At 47.7% G+C, this 19,123-nt stretch overlaps 2 protein-coding genes across 2 annotated transcripts; one reads left to right on the top strand and one right to left on the bottom strand.

The window, feature by feature from the left end:
* On the bottom strand, positions 1 to 7,276 carry ZP4 (zona pellucida glycoprotein 4). Its single transcript, XM_032117011.1, has 12 exons — positions 6,877 to 7,276; positions 6,414 to 6,535; positions 6,233 to 6,335; positions 5,518 to 5,673; positions 4,957 to 5,144; positions 4,693 to 4,790; positions 4,227 to 4,357; positions 3,842 to 4,031; positions 3,620 to 3,767; positions 2,237 to 2,315; positions 1,808 to 1,924; positions 1 to 1,686 (listed from the first exon to the last, which is right to left on the bottom strand). The coding sequence occupies exons 1-12, from the start codon at positions 7,073 to 7,075 to the stop codon at positions 1,544 to 1,546; spliced, it is 1,674 nt and encodes a 557-aa protein (XP_031972902.1). The 5' UTR covers positions 7,076 to 7,276; the 3' UTR covers positions 1 to 1,543.
* A 5,202-nt stretch (positions 7,277 to 12,478) lies between these two features.
* On the top strand, positions 12,479 to 18,502 carry LOC116447580 (cytochrome P450 2C9-like). The gene is made up of 9 exons (XM_032116929.1): positions 12,479 to 12,691; positions 13,027 to 13,189; positions 13,654 to 13,803; positions 14,108 to 14,268; positions 14,668 to 14,844; positions 15,354 to 15,495; positions 15,826 to 16,013; positions 17,144 to 17,285; positions 17,953 to 18,502. The coding sequence occupies exons 1-9, from the start codon at positions 12,512 to 12,514 to the stop codon at positions 18,132 to 18,134; spliced, it is 1,485 nt and encodes a 494-aa protein (XP_031972820.1). The 5' UTR covers positions 12,479 to 12,511; the 3' UTR covers positions 18,135 to 18,502.
* The last annotated feature ends 621 nt before the right edge of the window (positions 18,503 to 19,123 follow it).

Here is a 19,123-nt window from a genome sequence, read left to right as displayed (position 1 = left end):
GGTCATTTAGTTGCCAGAGGCCCGCTCCAAAGGAGGAGGCTGTTTGACCTATCTGCAGATGATGATTTTTTTCTGGCCTGTGATCTCCTTCTCCCTCCCATCACACAACTTGGAGCAGTCTTTTCTTCTAGTTAGATTTTGAAAGCATGCAAGACAAAGATCACTGGTTATCCTGACAGTAGCAGGGAAAAGCAGTTCTACTAGAAAAATAAGAATATAAGATGACTCCTGAAGTTTGTTGGAATAGGAAAGGAATTAAAACACAGATCCCACCGCTTGTTAACACCCTCCTATCACACAGTATCAGCAAAAACTAATTAAAAAGAACAATATCTGCTACCTCAAGCAAGCTACCGATCAGTTCTTTGCTTCCATGTGTAAGTGCTACTCTTCCCTTTTAAAGGCCCCAAAGCAGTACAATTAAGACTCCTCTCCTGTCCTTAACAGGGAGGATTTCTAATCAAGTCTTAGAGGAAAAAAGAGAAAAACATCTTTCTTTCCCCTCAAGGACTACCTACCCCCCAGCAGCTGTAAGCAGAACTCAGTGTGAGTGCAAGCACTAGAGCTCCCCAGGCTGGGCAGGAAGGAGGGGGTGGAGCCCAATTTCCCCTCTACTAACTTCAGAGTTTTGCTGTACTTTTTTCACCCAGGACCTCAGAAAGCTAAGAGGGATGCTGCCCAGCTGCTAGGACTGACAACATCATACTGAACGGCTCCTGATGCTCAAAATGGCAGGTTTTATTTCTCATCTAAAAGAAATAAGTTAAAAAATTAAGAAAAGCCCTGTTATGCCAACAGTGCTGTCAAATTAGCTTTAATCCAAGACCTTTGAAGACTCCTAACTGTCTGCTGTCACATGAACGCTTAAGATTAATCTCTAGGTAAAGTTTGATTTTTTTCCCCTGAAGTTCAAACCACCTAGGCCCTTTTATTTTTTTCCAGTTGGAATGATGTTTCTGTATTCTCATTCACCAGAAAAATGCCACCTACCCTTTTCTGTTTCTAGGACAAGAAAAGCAAGTTCATGCACAGCATCATTAGGAAGGCCCATTTGTGTAGTGCTTTGGCATCCTTGCTTTCCAGCCGTGCCACAGGAGCACAGTCCTAACTTACCTAGTGCCTTAGGGACAAGTGTGCAATTCCCAGCTCCTCAGCACAGTCAAGATACCTGCTCTGCACCCCCAGAGAAGTGGCTGCAGGATCTCATTTTAGTGAGTTTTGCTACACTTCCGCTCAGTGTTTGAATGGAGCCAAGGTCGCTACTTTTGAAAGCCACTATAGTCATTAACAGAAACGCCAACACTACCTAGCATCAATCCTGCCTCAGTCTGCACCCCAGGCCTTGACAAGGTCTCCAGTTTGTCCAAGGCAGGCAGTTAACACCAAGCCTAGAGCAGAAGAATTCCAGAGTGAGAGGAGTTTGGAGCATTTGGAAAGCTTTGCTTTCACGGCTGTTGGGATAACTTTCCCTTGCAAATAAAATCTTATATCTAGGGTTGCCAGGGGAAGGGATACCACCAGCCAAATGGGTGTGACAGCCACTTTATTGCAATCCATTGAGTTCATGTGTTGCTGACACCTTCCTTTGCCACAGCACAGAAATCACAAGCACCACACACAGAGTTGCCCCAGTTGCCACAGCAGCAAATCCCAGAGCCCAGGGGGCTGGAGCATGCACAGCTACTCCTGTGGGGAGAGACACCCCAATTAATACTCCCAGTGTGGCACAGGGATGAGCTAGGGGCTCAGCCTTTCTGTAGAAAAGCCTTAGACTAGGCCCCTTCTCCTGCTCTGCTGCAACACTTACCAAGGTCATCCTTGGCTGTATCCTGTCTTAGCTCATCCTGGAGGAAAATCACAGGGCCTTTGCTGGACACATGGGAAGTACCTTCCTGAAAAGGATGCTCAGCACTCCTTTTACCCCCTACAGAGCAATATGAAGGTTGTAGGTAAGAAGACCTATAGCCCTGAAGGTAGTAAACTTTGTCAACACACAAGAAGCTCTGAAGACCAAAGTTTCCATGTCAGTCCACACAGAGCTAAGAGCCTATGAAGACCTCTGCCTTTTTGGCACAAGAGGAGCCCTTAGTCAGTGGAAAGGAGCAGGAAATGCCTTGTTAAGCTATCCATGGCTCAAGGGAATTAGTGCATAGGCTACTTATCTCCTACTCCCCAGCCTGGAGACTAGGCCCTTGCTGCCTCTTTGGATAGGGAAGCAGAAGGCCAGGACACTTACTGGCTCTGGCAGGACAAGTGGTGGTGCAGGACTCTTGTACAGACTGGTGGCACACTGAAGCACTGCAGTGCAGGTACACCTAGAGAAAAATGGAACACAGCCTGAAATCCCTCAGGCAGTGTCTGGAGACTGGTGATATCCTGGTGTGGTGCATTGACCCCAGCCAACAGCTAAAGCACCCACACAGTTGCTTCCTCACTTCCCCTATTCTGCCCCAGCAGGGCAGAGAAAGAATAGGAAGAGCAAAAGCAAGAAAGCCTGTAGCTGGAGAGATAAAGACAGTTAAACAAGTGAAGTAGAGGAGAAGATGGAAGATAAAACCTAAAGCACAAGCGATGTAAAGGCAAGTCACCTACCCGGCTCCTACAGACACAGAAGTGCCCAGCTACACTGGAAGATTAAATCCCCCAGTGTTTACTGCTGAGCATAAAATCGTGCACCATGGAATATTCCTTTAGCCAATTTGAGTCAGCTCTGCTGCCTCGTAGCTTCTAGCCTACTCCATGCTGACTCACGTGGGGTTGAGAGACAGCAGAATGAGGAGAAAGTCTTTGTGTTCTGCAAGTGCTATTCAGGAAGCAGCAAGAACATCTGTTTTCAACACAGTTTTAGCGACAAATCCAAAGCCACAGCACCATATGGGCTGCTATGAGGAGAGTTAACTCCATACCAGAGCACCCGGTCACAGATGGGGAAAGGCAAGAAAGTCTGTTCGGCTTGTTTCACATCCAGGCTGTAACCTTGGAGCCCTCTGCTGTCCGCTGCAAGGCAGCTTCAAAACCTTTACACCATACGCTTTCAAATTCGGTCAAATCCGGCATTACAGCACTTCTCCCTGACACCTGGAATACGGCTGCCGGAGCACCACTGCACTGTGAACCTTGTTAGGTACAGCTGAGACCAATTTTAAGTATTAATTGATCCTAGGAGGGCTGAGCAAACATTATAAAGCAGGGTGAATTTCATGTGACTTAACTGGAGAAGCTCAATGAGATTCAGAGCCCAAGATGCTTCAAAAAGGTACTCAAAGTTATTTCCAAGTAATTTTGGCCAAGAAACGTAGTTTAGAGAATATTAATCAGCATAACTAGAGCACACACCCTAAGCTAATTCACGAGACAAGATAGGATTTGCTTAAGTAAACTACTACCCTTCTAGTAGTCACATTTTCTGTCACACATATAGTGATGTATCTTCTCTCTACCACATTCACCTCAGGGAATAAGATTTCTGGCATCAACCTCTCCCCTTCTGTTTCAGGAGGTGATTTTTCTAGTCTTTGCCCCACTCCCCCAAGAGTCTCATAGTTATGAAGTGGTTCTTACTGCTCACACATTTTACTTGTCTTAAATATGAAGCTAGGCAGTCAGAACAGGATCTTACCAGCCCAGAGAGTTTCTCTTGGGAAGTGGAGTCCACAAAGGTGAATGTGTAGAGGGTGAAACGCTGATAATGAGAGGGGAACAGTAGTCCTGAGGTGAAACTCTGAGGCATCAGCTGAGTCTGATAGTTGTCCCCTGCATAAGGGCACCTGAGGAGAAAGAGTAAGCAGTGAAAAAAGAGCAAGTTATTCCCCTGACCCAAAGTTGTTTACAAGTCACTTACCCATTCACCAAAATTGGCCACTGCAGCTGTTGCTGGGGGTTGGTGCTTGGTGTGGCCCAGCAGTGGTGCAGAACTAAAATCAGGTCTGGGTCTGTTCTCTGAAGGAGCTTGACTTCTGCATAAACAGGGTCTCTCAGAGTCTTCACAACGGGATAGTCACTGTCAGTATAGTAGGAAGTATAGCTTCCATCTGGGACAGAAGAAACCCAAGAGCCATTTCAGAGCAGGCAGAAACAGGTACAGGCATCCTTTATAGCCATATCAGTAAGTTCGCACCATGGCAGGGAAGCGGTGCTGGGTTAACACATCAATACTCCACTGTTACTCATCAGAGACCAGAGCCCTGCACTGAGAGGCTTGAGTAGGTCCTGCAAAGCTCTCCTACCTGAGGCAACACGCAGCTCCAAAGACAGAGGACCTGGCTGGGACACAGCAGGGAGTGGTGGCAATGTGAAGACCTGAGCACTCAAGGGAATGGAGCTCCCACTGATGGAATAACTACATCGGACATGTAGCCTGGTGGGAAAGGAAAGCTCCAAATCAGGAAAAGAAAAGTCACTCAGATACCTCCTTTCTCCAATATGGCAACATACCATCTGCTTTAATTAGTTATATCCCCTTTCTTCCAACACTTCCTTTTAACAAATACTTGAAATTCTCTTTAGTGTTTCAATTTGAGAATCTGCAGAGTGTCACTGGTCAACACCAGCTTTATTCCTACTAATTAGAGACATACCAGTCTTTAACCTACTCCAGTGCCCTCATGTGAATTCAGAGCTTGTGACAAGCAGGAATTTCTCTAGTGACATTGAACACAGTGGCACCCAGCAACATCAGCCCCAGGGTAATACCTGAAAATGCTATCCCTAGTGACAGAGCCAAAGCTCCCAGTCTTCACATCCCTGCTTGCCACCAACTCATTCTCATATATGGCCTGGTCTCCAGTCACCTGGAATGACAGATAGGCATCATCACTGTGGTAAACTCAGGCTGGATCAATATGAGGCTGGAGAACAGCATTTGGCCTCTGGCAGTCTGTAGGATGTCCATTAAGCAGCCAAAGACATGTCAGGCTGTTCCAGCTCTTCCAGCCTAGTGACAGCTGCAGCTCTTACCTGAAAAGTAGTGCCACAAGCAGAGAGTGGAAACTGGTACACAACAAAGGCATTGTTTTTCAGGACAGGGACACAGCCAGTACCCTGTCCACTGGCCAATTGCACTGAGTCCAGGGCAACAGGTGGCAGGGTCACATCCCGAGAAACAGCAATGGAAAACTGGCCATCTGGTGTGCAATGAGCTGTCACTGGAGGAAGAGTTATAATCAGTCTTGAGCTTGGACAGAAGAGGGATGGAAAGGAGGCCCTAACATCACAACCAAGACAAGGCCAGCAAGTCCTGCAAGCTGTCCTGCCTTTAACCCACAAAACAAGTGCTAAGCATGGCAAGACAAGCACAACCAGCTCCAACAACAGGGATTCTGGCCATAAAACCAGGTCTGTGGCAATACACTGGAAAATGCTGGACACATCACTGGGACATGATATTCTTGATAGACAAAAACATAGCCCTGAGCCACCTGCAGGAGTGGTACACACCAACCCTGCCCTGCCAGCAAAGGGAGGAATCCTGTTTTGCAGCAGCTCAGGAGGAAGGGAGGAACCGCTGCTCAGGCTTACCTGTATTACCAAAGTAGCAAGGCTTCACCCTGTCTCTGGGGTCATAGCAGCAGCCTTGTGCTTCACAGTCTCCTTGGCTGATGGGCAGGGAGGCACACAGCAGCCGGTCCTGGCTAGGAACGGCTGAACAGACAGTACCGCTTGGAGCATCCAGGGCTGGAAAAAACAGCAGGACTTTGCAGCTAAAGCACAAGAGCAGGGGGACAAAGACATGAAGGACACTGATGGAAGGTATCCTGGTGACTCTGCATATGAATCAAGGGAAGTTAGAGTCAGGTGAGGGTCAAACACATGTCCTGGATCTGTCATAGAAGCCTGCTCAGGAGGGAGCTGCCTTTCCATGGAACAGAGACTCCCCCCAAAGCCACGTACAGGCAACTGGACTTAAATTGGATCTGTCAAGATAAAGTGTTCTAGATCAACTCTTGGCAGTTAAGAAAATCATTGTACCTAGTCTCCAGTTCAATCCTTGAACTTGCAGGCACTCATGTAGCCAGAATATGGCTGGGAGACACAATGAACATGTTCACCTGCTGACCCTGCAGAGAGGCACAAGTCCCCAGGAAGTTGGTGGCTCCCATGTCCAAACCCTCTTCCATGGAGTTTTCTGAACAGCAATAAGTCCCCTCTCCTAGCCCCAAAACTGACTAGGAACAGCCATCTGAAAGGAATGGCACTCACCACCACAAGATTCTGACAGCTGCTTGTATCTTACCAGGAAGGTCCACAGGGCACCTGAGTAGTGTCTCTTCATGAAGAGCCTTTTGCCCATCAGCATCTGTTCCTTCAAGCCCAACCAGTATAAGATAATTGCCATCCTAGGGGAAAACCACACCAGTCAGGACAGCCAGAGCAGCAGTGGTTATAGTCCCAGCAGAATCCCTAAGGTCACTCACCCACTCAAAGACATAACAGCCAGCATAAGAGACCAATACTTTCCTGGAGCCATCTGGAGTCCCAGATACCAAGAGCCCACAGTCAGAGTCATTCTGGAGAGTATGTGCCTTCCCTTCAGTATCTAGGGGAAGAAGACACAGCAGCAGGGGCTTCAGCATCCCACATTGCAGATGGGATCCACTACAACCCTACCTTTCTGTGGGAAACAGGGACCAAGCCAGCATTAGGGTCTGGAACAGCAGTGAGAGGATCCAGCAGCCAAGACCATCTAGATCCAGGCATAGCCCTTTGCCAAATCCTTGACTGCTGTGTCACATAAACAGCCCCCTGATTACACAGGATGCACTGAAGCTGTTCAGCAACACTTCACATCAGAACCTGTTTCTTTCTTCTCATTCCCTTCACCTCTGCATTTGGGCAAAGATATGGCTAAAAAATGCTACTTGACATTGTCTCACTTACCCCAGGTAGTCAGTACAAATGACGCATTCCCTTCCCAGCCTGGAGGCAAGGTGAGCTGTAAGCTTTCTTGGCCACAGATCAGCAGGGTAGGATCAGAAAAAACACTGACATGAGCCCCCATAACCAAAGCCAGGTGACCAAGAAGCACCCAGAAGAGCATAGCTCCTGATGCAGCCCTAGACTGCCCTACAACACCCATCCTGCTCTCTTGCTAAGGCCCATAAAGTAGCTATCCTTAGCCTATCCCTTTTAAATTGTGGAGCCAGCTGGGACCAGGAATCCCTGAAGTGTCCAGGTGGACCCAGCCCAGCAGTTTAACACCTTCCATTGCTTTCACCTGAACTCAGCAGAGTCTGCTTGCACTCTTTGAAGAAAACCAAAGGGCAAGAGTTGAGCTTATGTCAAGAGATGGGTCTCTATTCATACTGTGGAGCCCCAGGAGGGTCTTCAAACCTTGTCTCTTACCCTGAGCTCTTCCCACAGCTCGAACATGCAGGAGATCTGTCTGCTTCTTCCCATGCACCCTATTGCTGCTCTAATTGCTCATTACATGGCATAAGTGCAAGAAACTTAGTGACAATGCTCTTTTACTCTTTTAAAGATTATATTGGTTCAAATGCCAGACACAGGATGCTGCCACAAAAGCACAGAAATAGTCCTCCACATAAAGTCTGTGGGAAATCATGGAGCTCAGAAGGCTTTGCACACCTAAACAGTGGTAATTCCCTGTAAACACCCTTGGCTGCAGACTTACAGCCCTGTTTGCAGTGTGGTTGTGTGGAGATAGTTGCAGGACTGGTTCAGGCCTGGCTGCTAAGTGGCAGGATGGTGTGCTCTCTGGGACCCCTATCCCAAAAACTGGCAGGTGGGCCCCTAAGATGGGCTTGAAACACAGAGAAATGGAGCCTCTGTGATCCCAGAGAAAACTCTGCCTGCCAGCAACCATTGCCTGCCTGAAACTGCAAGGTCTCATGGAAAGCCTTTTCCCCAGCCACACATCAGGCAGCCACACTAAGTGAATGCCTCATTGTCCATCTTTCCATGCATGTTTCTGCATTCATGCAATGGAACTGTGAATGTCTTTACACTTCTGCCCTCAGCAGACCCTCCAGCTCCTGGATGTCTGCACACCACTGTGCAGCCATCAGTACACTGGCCCAAAACAGCCCTCACCACAGTCATGGTGGGCAGCATCTGAGTCTGAGCAAGGCATTTCCTTTGCTCTTTCACCTCATCCCACAGCCCATCTTTGCTGCACAGCTGTGCAGAATGCCAGGATCCCAGCTGGTGAGCTGGTGAAGAACGTCATGGTGCCTGCCTCTGCTAATTTCATGCACCAACCAGAATGGCTGTTCCAAAAAGTGTAAGACCTTGTCAGCAGCTCTGCACAACAGGAGATGAAGGCAATGGATCTTGACAGGCTGCCTGTGTGGCTGAGGCTTGAGCAGCCCTCATGAGCCAGCTGTGCTCCCCACAGTGCCTGCCTGGGCACTGGGCAGCAACAGTGGAGAGGCACTCAGGGAAAACATTTGGACTTTGGCAGGGAGGGAGGCTTCATCTCTTTAGAAGTTGAACATTGTGCATGCCCAAATCATATCATCACTGCATGACTGCTGAATGCTTCCTTTGATTGCATTACATGCTGATAATTGGGTAAAAATCAGTGAAGTACTTTGGAGCTATAGGGAAGTACTTTTATTACACTTTAACCCATCAATATTTTATTTATGCTGACAGCAAACATGTCTACATGGACTTAAAGGATGATTCTACATGAAACAACCCCGGAAGTGCTGTAGATCCACTGAGGCGTTATGAACTGCCCTTTCCTAATTCCTGCACAGACACTAAACAGCTGTGTTTGATCATGTAGGGATGGGAGGCACTTCAAATGAGCCTGAAATCCATGGAAACGAAACACTTTGTTTGAAAGAAGTTGTTATGGAAAGTGGAAAGCAGCCTAGCTGAGATGAAACAGGCAGGTGTCTCTTCCTCAGAAATCTTTTCATTGCCCATTTGATAGTTCTCAGCATTACAGTGACCCAGCTGTAAGCACCAGTTTAGATAGCACCCAAGGCCACCACAGACAGGAAGGACATGCAGAGGATGAAGGTAGGTGAATGAAACATCTCTGTGGGCCACTAGTCTGATCAATGAGTGCCATGGGAACAAGGGAACTTTGTAGTCAAGGTGGCAAGGTCATGAACATTGGCAGCTGGCAGCCACCTTATATGGCAATGCAAACTCTCATGAACTTTACTTTCATCAGGTAAAAGTCCATAAACCTACCTGAACTTCCATGAACTGGCCTGACAGCATATGAGCTGATGCAGGAATTTGGCCAGCAAATCAGCAACTAGCCAAAAGTTGTTGGCAATTCAGTTTTTCCACCAAAGTATTGAGTATGGCTCTAAGAAGTAAAAGGAGATTTGAAAAGAACAACTAGCAAATTATTGCACCTATGCAAGAGAACAAGGATGACTTAGAACTCCCTTCTGTAGGGAAGGTACAAAAACTTTTGCAAGGGATGGAGACCTTCACTAGCTCCTCTGCGTGAAAGGGAAACTCACGTTAACACACTGTTGTACAGCAAACAGCACACCCCCACCAAGCACTCAGTTCACCCAGGCCTCTTGCTAATTCCCACCAAGTCACAGAATCACAGAATCACAGAATAACGAGGTTGGACGAAACCTCCAAGATCATCAAGTCCAACCCATACCATAACACCTCAACTAGACTATGGCACCGAGTGCCATGTCCAGTCTTTTTTGAAACACATCCAGAGGTGGTGATTCTACCACCTCCCTGGGTAGACCATTCCAGTACTTTATTATTCTTTCTGTGAAAAACTTTTTCCTAATATCCAACATGTACCTTCCTTGATGCAGCTTGAGACAGTGTCCTCTTGTTCTGTCAGTTGCTGCCTGGTGGAGGAGACCAACCCCCACCTGTCTACAACCTCCTTTCAGGAAGTTGTAGAGAGTGATAAGGTCACCTCTAAGTCTCCTTTTCTCCAGGCTAAACAACCCCAGTTCCCTCAGTCGTTCCTCATAGGGCTTGTGTTCCAAGCCCCTCACCAACCTTGTTGCCCTCCTCTGGACACACTCAAGCATCTCAACGTCCTTCCTAAACTGAGGGGCCCAGAACTGGACACAGTATTCAAGATGTGACCTCACCAGTGCCGAGTACAGGGGAAGAATGACCTCCCTGTTCCTGCTGGCCACACAGCTCCTAATGCAGGCCAGGATACCGTTGGCCTTCTTGGCCGTCCAGGCACACTGCTGGCTCATGCTCAGTCGGCTGTCGACCAGCACCCCCAGGTCCCTTTCCACCTGGACACTGTCCAGCCACACTGTCCCTGGTTTGTAATGCTGTAGGGGATTTTTGTGGCCAAAATGCAGAACTCGGCACTTAGACTTATTAAACTTCATCCTGTAGGACTCTGCCCATCCATCCAACAGATCTAAGTCTCTCTGCAGAGCCCTCCTTTCTTCCAATAGATCGATACAGGCTCCCAGCTTAGTGTCATCTGCAAATTTACTAATGAAGGACTCAATACCCTCATCCATGTCATCAATAAAAATATTGACCAAAACTGGTGCCAGTACAGACCCCTGAGGGACACCGCTGGTGACTGGCTGCCAGCTGGATGCAGCACCTTTCACTATCACTCTCTGGGCCCGACCATCCAGCCAGTTCCTGACCCAGCAAAGAGTGCTCCTGTCCAAGCCGTGGGCTGCCAGCTTTTCCAGGAGTTTACTGTGGGAGACAGCGTCCCACATCCCCTATCCTTGCAACACCTTCTGATCAGTTTTGCCTGCAAATGTGTCACAGTTCAGGAGAGACAGAGGGATAAGGCCAGACCGAACAAGCTGAGCATAGCCCTGAGGGTTGTTTCTAACAGCCACACCACTGCTGGGACCCCGCAGGTATGCAGGCTCTGGAGTAGTCTTGGGCAGGAAGCCTCCAGCTCTTTTTTAAGCCCTTGCAACACACCAGACATGCTCTGCTCTCTCCCAGAGCACCCAGGGAACTTCCAGGGCACTAGTTCTTCATAGTGGAGTCAGACATCAACAAAACAAGAACCTGTGCATGCCAGCTTCCAGCAGTAGGTAGGATGAGCTTCTTTGGTAATTGCAAGTGCAAGGACTAGTTGCCAGGTTGCAATAACCTATACCCAGCCTTGGACAAGTGCATCTCTGTCCCAGCTTGGGAAGCCATTCCTCAGAGACTCTCACAAGTTCTGGATTTCTCTCCTCTCTGCCTCTTTTTCTCCTCTATGAGACCTTGAAGAGGTCAGAGTCTCAAGGTCTTGTCACCTTTTCTTACATCTTTGTTTAATCTCACCCAGCAAGTCCTTTCTTGTCTATTGTCATGTCTGGAGACCTTTCTGCCCTTGCCAGATGGATATTTTTTACTTTCCTCTCTCGTGAGGCCAGATACCCCTAGGGAGAGAGACTGAGGCTATTGCTGTGCACTGAGGAAAATACAGTTGCATGTCCTTTGGCAAATCACATGCAGTTCAAACTCTACTAATAATGTCAGGAAGATTTTAGGAACAATGAAGGATGGCTCACACCACTGAGGGCTTCCACAATCAGTACTGATGAACAGAAAACCCAAATGGCACTGAAGTACTTTTAAGTTGCTCTTGTGACAGTGAATTTCTGTGAGTGCCTCAGTAGGAGAGTGTGCCCCTAGCATGACCTCTAACAACTCTAGGTGAAACAAACCAAGTTTTATGGGCACATTACAGATTTCTTAATCTCTGTCGGTGTCTGCAGTTGTTTGAGATAAGGTGTGTTGGGGAAGATGAAACAGGAAAGCCTTATAAATATGATTGCCTGACAAAAGATTTTGGGAATATGAAAACTACAGGCAACATCGAAATGAAAGCCACTTTTGAAATACCAAGTCTTAGTTACTGAACAACTGGAAAACAATGGTATGGCCGACTGAAGGTAATCCCCTCTTGATGGAACAATACTCTCTGCTTGCAGGCAGGTCCAAGGGTCAGAGCAGACCCTACTAGCTCAGCAGAAGGGGTCCAAAGAGTAGTTTTTAGAAGTTAAGATGTAACACTCTATGGTAATATAAGAACTCTTATAGGCTGTATGTAAATGCTATAGGATTTGTATCTTGTATTAGATTGGTTAGTGACAATTAGAATATTCAGTACAGAAGATGATTTATTGTATTGTAACCAGGACTTCAGACATTTCTACTTCCACTTCTACTCTTGCTCTTACACTCTCTCTCTCTCTCTCTTACCCGCTTACTCTCTTGCTTTCTTGGGCCTGCTCAGAGCTGAGTCTGGCAGCTCTGAGCAGTGCCCCAATACCCACGTCCTTTGCAATAAACCGACTGTGTCCCAAGACCTGCCTATAGAGATCTTTCGTCACCGACCGTCCCGACCAAACCCGTCACTAACCTACAAAGGTGTGTCTTCAGTGAATAATGAATACCAATAAAAGACTTAGTTTTATAACACAGGGCAACCTAACAAATGATTGACTAGTAACATTGACTCAGCCAAATAACCCAAAAGCTGCTCTTGAGCTAACACAGACCTTTGGTATATAAACTCAGATTCTGGCAGCCAGAGTCACTCCCTCCTGAGCCACAGAAGCAAATGGAGCTCCTGGGAGGAGCCACTGTTGTCCTCCTGGTTTGCATTGCTTGCCTGCTCTCCTTTGCAGCATGGAAAGGAAGGTCTGGAAAAGGGAAGATGCCTCCAGGACCAGCTCCCCTTCCCATTCTAGGTAACCTGCTGCAGGTGAAACCAAATAACTTGGCCAAAACCCTTGAGAAGGTAAGGCCACTTCTTCTCTCTTTCTTCTGTGGGTGAGAAATGTATGGGACCTGTGCATGGGGTCAACCTGTGGCTATAGCTTGATGACTTGCAATTCCAGGGGAGCAGAAAAGTCATGGGGATTGCAGCTGTCCCCTCTCATTGCTGTTGCCAGGTTGTTCAGGGCCTGATAACTGGGACCCATCTCCACACCTACATTTACCATGAGAGAACCAAATCTTGATGTTACCAGTGTGTGAGGCTAATTGTCTGCAGTGGGAGGCAGCAGCAAGGAGACTTTCCCACTCTTCCTCACTATTTGCTCCATGGCCATGTTCTCTCTTGCATTTTTACAGCTCAGTGAAGAGTATGGACCAGTGTTCACAGTGCACCTGGGCTTGAACCCAGTGGTGGTGCTGCATGGACATGATGTGGTGAAAGAAGCCTTGGTTGATCGCGCGGACGAGTTTGCTGCCAGAGGACGCATGCCAATAGGAGATAGGACTAACAATGGATTAGGTATGTTGGCTGACTGAGCTCCTTCTGAGGAGAAGGGAAGGGCTGAAGATGCGTTCAGCAGATTAGAGCTGGAGTGTATCTTGCATGAGGGAAAACTGCAAGGGGTGGGTGGCCAGAGAGGGCTGTAATTGCTGACTTCCACCACTCAAAGGGGTGAGGTAGCAGAGAAGGGGAGCCAGATTGTTCTCAAAGATGGGCAGGGAAATGGCAAGGGGCAGCAGCCACCAGCTGCAGCAAGGGAAATTGTGTGTGGGTGAGTGATGAATTATTCACAAGGAAGTTGGGTCAGTAGCGGAGAAGGCCAAAAGCAGGCAGTTGGTCTACAGAACCTCCAAACCACAGTATGCTATGACACTACCATGTCAGTGCTCTCCAGGAACAGGGCTCACTGTCACCATGAGCCACTGTTCATCTCGCACCCAGCATGCCCAAGCCAGGTCTTCCCTCTCCTTCTTCCTCTGCAGGGATTGTTTTTAGCAACAATGAGCCATGGTTGCAAGTCCGGCGGTTTTCTCTCACCACTCTGCGGAACTTTGGAATGGGGAAGAGGAGCATTGAAGAGAGGATACAAGAGGAATCTGACTACTTGCTGGAAGAGATCAACAAAACAAAGGGTACAGTCCATGTTTAATACATTTTATATTTGAAAAAATAGGCTGTATTAAAGGGAGCTCACATCTTCAGCAAGGAATGAAGTTCCTATGGATTTGGTCCATGCACCAGCTACCTCTTATTACAAAGCTGTAATAATTTTGTGATCATGTTCTGTTCTGTTTGGAGGACCCTTCTGTGTCACTCAGAGTCTGTGATCTGATATTTCCAATAACAACCAGAGTTCAGATTACCCACAGTAGAAATCAGTAGACATAGAACATTTTGTGGCTTTTTTTATAGTCTGTAACTTTTCTGAAATCACAGGAACACCCTTTGACCCAACCTTCATGCTGAGCTGTTCTGTGTCCAATGTTATATGCTCCATTGTCTTTGGGAAACGATATGATTATAAAGACAAGAAGTTCCTGGCCCTGATGAACAACATGAACAACATCTTCGAGATGATGAACTCCCACTGGGGACAGGTACATTCAGTAGGCATTTCACAGTGGCAACATCCTCCCAGGAGAGCAGGAGGCCTCCCTCCCAATGAAGTTCCATTTCAGTCTTCTGTTTAGGACCCCATCAATGCTCTGCTGCACAGAAGGGATTTCATTCAAGAGTGAGACACTCCCTCACCAATGGAATTGGCTTTGCCAGCTAAGTGCAGCTTCCCAATAGTCCTGGATACCCTTCTTTCCCACTTATAAGGTTCCCACTACTACTAAGCAAGCCCTGTCAGACTGCCCAGCCTCATAGTCCTTCTGCTTGCCTCATTTCACAGAGTTGAGGCTTTTCTTGGCTTTTTGCTAACATCAAAAGGATGGGGCAAATTTATACATATAAAAATCATACGAGGCACCTTCATGTTTCTTTCCTTCCAGCTGTACCAGATGTTCTCAAATATCCTGGATTACTTGCCTGGCCCACACAACAATATATTTGCAGAATTTGATGCTCTAAAAGCCTTTGTAGCAGAGGAGGTGAAGTCGCACCAAGCCTCCCTAGATCCCAACTCCCCTCAGGATTTCATTGACTGTTTCCTCAGCAAAATGCAGGAGGTAAGGAGACAGATGGCCCCAGCTCATCCCCAAACACACCTGTGCTGAGTCCTTCCCTCTCATAAGTAACACAGACATTGGGACAACCCCTTCCCAGTCAGCTTTGCAATGGGAAAACAGCAAATACCCCAGCTATTGCCTGTATTAGAGGTTATAGCTCTGGGTCTGAGTGCTCAGCAGCCACCACTACCTGCAGCTGCTTGGAGAGGGAGAGCTTGCTCTGCTCTCACCAAAACACAGGGACTTTTTAAGTCTGGTCTTGCAGTTCTTTCACTGGAAAGCAGTTGGCACAGCAAACAAGCAGTGGAGTACCATTAAGTGCACAGCTCAAAAGAAGGTTGCTCTGGGATTGAGTTTACTGCTCAAGGTAGCATTGCAATGCCCCAGATGGCTGCTGCACCTTAGCAGAGAAATGCAACAGCTCTAGGAGAAAAGGGAGGCCTGGGATGACATGAGAAAGGGCCACTTCTCTCAGCTCAGCCAGAGAAACAACAAAGCCTTTTTCTTAGGAGAAAGATCATCCCAATTCCAGTTTCCACATGAAGAACCTGATAACAAGCGCCTTCGACTTGTTCATTGCTGGAACTGAGACAACAAGCACCACTGTACGATATGGGCTTCTGCTTCTTCTCAAATACCCAAAGATACAAGGTATCAGTTTGCGAGCTCTTCCTCTCTAGCTATTCCCCTGGGCTGGGCACATGTCTAATGCCACATCATTCTCCCAAATATCCCCCTCATATCTCTCTCTATCCTTCCCTCTCTCTCCCTCTCTCTCTGTGGAACCTGTGTCCACGTCTTTATTTAGCCAAATCAATAGGAGAACTTTCCTTGCATGGGCAGCAGTGGAGCTGTGTTCTAGTCAGCACCAAAACCAACATAATGCTCCTGCCATCTATGATTTGTAAACAGCTTAGGGCAACCTATCAAGATAGGTTTGGTTTTATTTACCCATTTGATGGTTTGTGCTTCTCATGACAGAAAAAATTCAAGAAGAGATTGACCAGGTAGTAGGACGATCAAGAAAACCTTGTGTGGCTGACCGGACCCGGATGCCCTACACAGATGCGGTGGTCCATGAAATCCAGCGCTTCATCTCTCTTATCCCCCTGGCTCTCCCTCACACTGTGACCAAAGACACCAGCTTCAGAGACTATGTTATTCCTAAGGTTAGCTCCCTCAAGTTCAGCAGTTCTTAGGCTGTCAGTTACAAGCCACGAGTTAGAACTGTTGTGGCCTGACCTTGTTTTCACCCAGCCCTTTGTGAGGGTTTTATTCTCAGGCAGCTGTAGCTCACTTGCACTCCCTTGTTGATGCTCCATGGGCCAAGACTAGAACAGGAGCTCTGACCAACACCATTGTTCCCTTGCTCTGCATCTTTACCTATCTGCAGAAGCACAGTAGGTTCACAAAAATGGCAGCAAAGCTGAGGAGCTGCTTACCACCATCCAGGACAGCCTGTGCACATGCTTGCGAGCAAAGTCAGTTGCTGGTTATTGAGCAAAGAAAGACCTTGAGCCACAAAATGCTGTAGGGTATGTCTGCATTCAGTGGAACAAACCAACCTGTTTACTCTGTTCTAGCACACTTCCTGAGGCAGTCTCTGCTGGCCACTGCCAGAGGCAGGCTGGTGGGCTAGAGCAGCCCATGGCTTGGCCTGGCCCACTGCAGCACTGTGCGTTGCTCTTCTGGGTGACTGTGGGCAGCTGGGAAACAGCAGTACATGGGCGGTTGGTGGTGTGATTTCCAGCTGTCTGTGTAAAATCATATGGCAGGACCCAGAGAACTGCTCAAATTCCAGCAGAGAACTCTTGTGACATCGCTGCTGATTAGTCCAGCCCCTGTTAATGGCTGGTCAGGAAGTGGGAAGGTAGAGGATTGTTGCAGGAGAAATTTGTCAGGAGAAAGGAATTGACCTTCTTTTCCACAACCTTGTGTGCTTTTGACTTTTTGGGCTCACAGAAAAGAAGGGACATGGTGCATCTACAAGGTCATTATTATGAAATACCAAGAAAGAGAAGAATTAGGTGGGGTGTCCCCTGATGACCAGAGCAAAGTGAGGATAAATGTTCTGGAGGCGAGAGGGAGCATTCAGGAAGAGCAGCCAACAACTGCTGTGACATTCAGTAGGGTCTCCCTAAAGCTGCCTCCTCTAAAGGGTCTCTAAAGGGTCCCCAAAGGGAAACCAAAGGCAGTGGTAGGGTTATACACAGAAGCACAATCTCAACTTGGCAGGCAGTCAGGTTGAGTGATTTAATTTGCCTGCCTTTCACGTTCTGCTCTTCTTGTGTTGCTTCAGGGCACCACGATTTTCCCCATCCTCAGTTCTGTCCTCCATGACAGTAAAGAGTTTCCAAACCCACATGAGTTCAACCCTGAACATTTCTTGAACAAGAACGGCACGTTTAGGAAGAGCGACTTCTTCATGCCCTTCTCAGCAGGTAAAGCACAGTTTTGCTTTTTTCCTCTCTCTGTCAGCCTCCTCCTCTGGAGACCACCCTGCCTTTCCCTGCAACACACACTGCCTCTTCTCAACACAATCCCACTGGTGCTTCCTTGGGGCTCACTGCTCTCTGGATAACTCCTCCCTGCTGCTCGCATCTCCAATGGCATGTCCCATCTTCTTCAGGCCTCATGGCTTCTCAAATCTCCTACTAGGAGTTGTCAGTGTAATGACATGAATGGGATCCACTGACACTGTCTAAAATACCCAAGTTGTCCTGAATGAATCTTTTTGTGGTAACTCTACTTTTCCCCAGTAAATTTGAAGTACCTCTTAGGCTATGTGCAACCATTCACCTACTGATAGGCCCAATCTTCCAATTCCTCACCTGTGCTTTGTGTCACCCTGCTCTCTCTCATCTTAACTCTTGTGGTGTTTCCTCCATGGTTAAGTCTTCTCCTGTTCTTCCTTCACACACCCATCCAAACTGTCAAGGGTCTTTTGCCAACAAATTCTTCTCTTGAAAATATCCTCAGTAACCCTGACAGTCATCTCACTGCTATGGCTGTGTGTAGTAAACAAAGCTGTGCAACCCAGCCGCTTAGTACAAACTCTGGTCAACTCAGAAACACCCGTTGAGTACTATTTGCTGCTTTCACTTTCAGGAAAACGAATATGCCCTGGAGAGGGCCTGGCACGAATGGAGATATTTTTACTCATAGCCACCATCTTGCAGAACTTTACCTTGAAGTCTGTTGTCAACCCCCAGGAGCTCAACATAACCCCGACTCTGAGTGGGACAGGCAACGTACCTCCTGCCTATCAGCTCTGTGCTGTCCCCCGCTGAAAAGCACTGAACCACTCTCCCCAGTGTCCTGAAACTGGCTGTTCCTTTACATCTCCTTTACTAAAATCAACAGCAGGAATATTGGCCCACCTTTCCCAGGCCTTCAGGAAGGAGTCCAAACACAGGTACACGCACAAAGCAGAGACCACTGAAGGCTCACGGAACTTCACCACACCCCAGGAGGCCCTGGGTGACATTGCAGCCTCTTGCACTGGTGCTCTGTCACAGGATCACTGAGTGCAGTGGCTGCATCAAACAGCGCCAACACAGCTCCTGCAGCACATCCCACCAAGACCATGCTTTGCAGATGGATAGTGCTGCATGTGTGTGCCTTAATGATCCAATAAATAAAAATCTATTTATGAAGATTTGAGCTTTATTTAATTTGGGTTGGGGCAGTGCCCACATTTGCTGCTGCACTGCAGAGTAGGTCTGCAGAGCCTGTGGCCAGCACCCTGTGGGAAGGGCTTTCCCTCCTGGGCAAGGATCCTGTCTTTGTCATTCACTGTGATCACTGCTGCTGCCTGCAAGGAGCTCCAGAGCAGTCGCAGCACACCTCCAGCCAGGAAGGCTCACAGTTCTGGAGAAGAAGGGTGTCCTACAGCCTAGGGGCTTTCTGCCAAATGAAAAGAATGCATTCATGCTTTTTGCAGGATGTTGCAAGGAGATCACTTTTACCTGAGCATTGAAGACTGCAACCAACTCTCTGGCTGCTCTTTTGCTACCATCAGTATCACTGCAGGGATTTAGAGGTTCTTTATTAAAATGAATTAATTTAGGAAAAGGGTAGTGTCTCTTTTTTCTGGCCCCAGCTACAATTTGGTGTTCTTCTTTCAGTAAGAGGCTGGATGGTTTTCATAAAAATATTCCACCACAGATGACTTTCTTCTGGGCTTCTTTGTTCCTGTGGGCTGTGGTTGTGTTTGGATGTTGTCTCGGTTTTGAAAGACAGGTGTCTGCTAAGGAAGGCAGAGGCCCCCCTTGAAGTG

This window comes from Corvus moneduloides, chromosome 8, assembly GCF_009650955.1.
Source record: "Corvus moneduloides isolate bCorMon1 chromosome 8, bCorMon1.pri, whole genome shotgun sequence".
Lineage (NCBI taxonomy): Eukaryota > Metazoa > Chordata > Aves > Passeriformes > Corvidae > Corvus > Corvus moneduloides.
Note: the sequence above shows the minus strand (reverse complement) of the source record. Positions and strands in the feature narration are given on the sequence as shown.

What these genes read in the sequence shown, in the direction of transcription:
- ZP4 (XM_032117011.1), bottom strand. Translation starts at nt 7,075, where the DNA reads ATGGGTGTTGTAGGGCAGTCTAGGGCTGCATCAGGAGCTATGCTCTTC. An exon ending in CTTGTGGCACTACTTTTCAG is followed by an intron (nt 4,791 to 4,956) that starts GTAAGAGCTGCA and finishes CTGTCATTCCAG; the next exon opens with GTGACTGGAGACCAGGCCAT. An exon ending in ACTAGGGATAGCATTTTCAG is followed by an intron (nt 4,358 to 4,692) that starts GTATTACCCTGG and finishes CTTTCCCACCAG; the next exon opens with GCTACATGTCCGATGTAGTT.
- LOC116447580 (XM_032116929.1), top strand. Translation starts at nt 12,512, where the DNA reads ATGGAGCTCCTGGGAGGAGCCACTGTTGTCCTCCTGGTTTGCATTGCT. An exon ending in AGAGATCAACAAAACAAAGG is followed by an intron (nt 13,804 to 14,107) that starts GTACAGTCCATG and finishes CTGAAATCACAG; the next exon opens with GAACACCCTTTGACCCAACC. An exon ending in CTTCATGCCCTTCTCAGCAG is followed by an intron (nt 17,286 to 17,952) that starts GTAAAGCACAGT and finishes TTTCACTTTCAG; the next exon opens with GAAAACGAATATGCCCTGGA.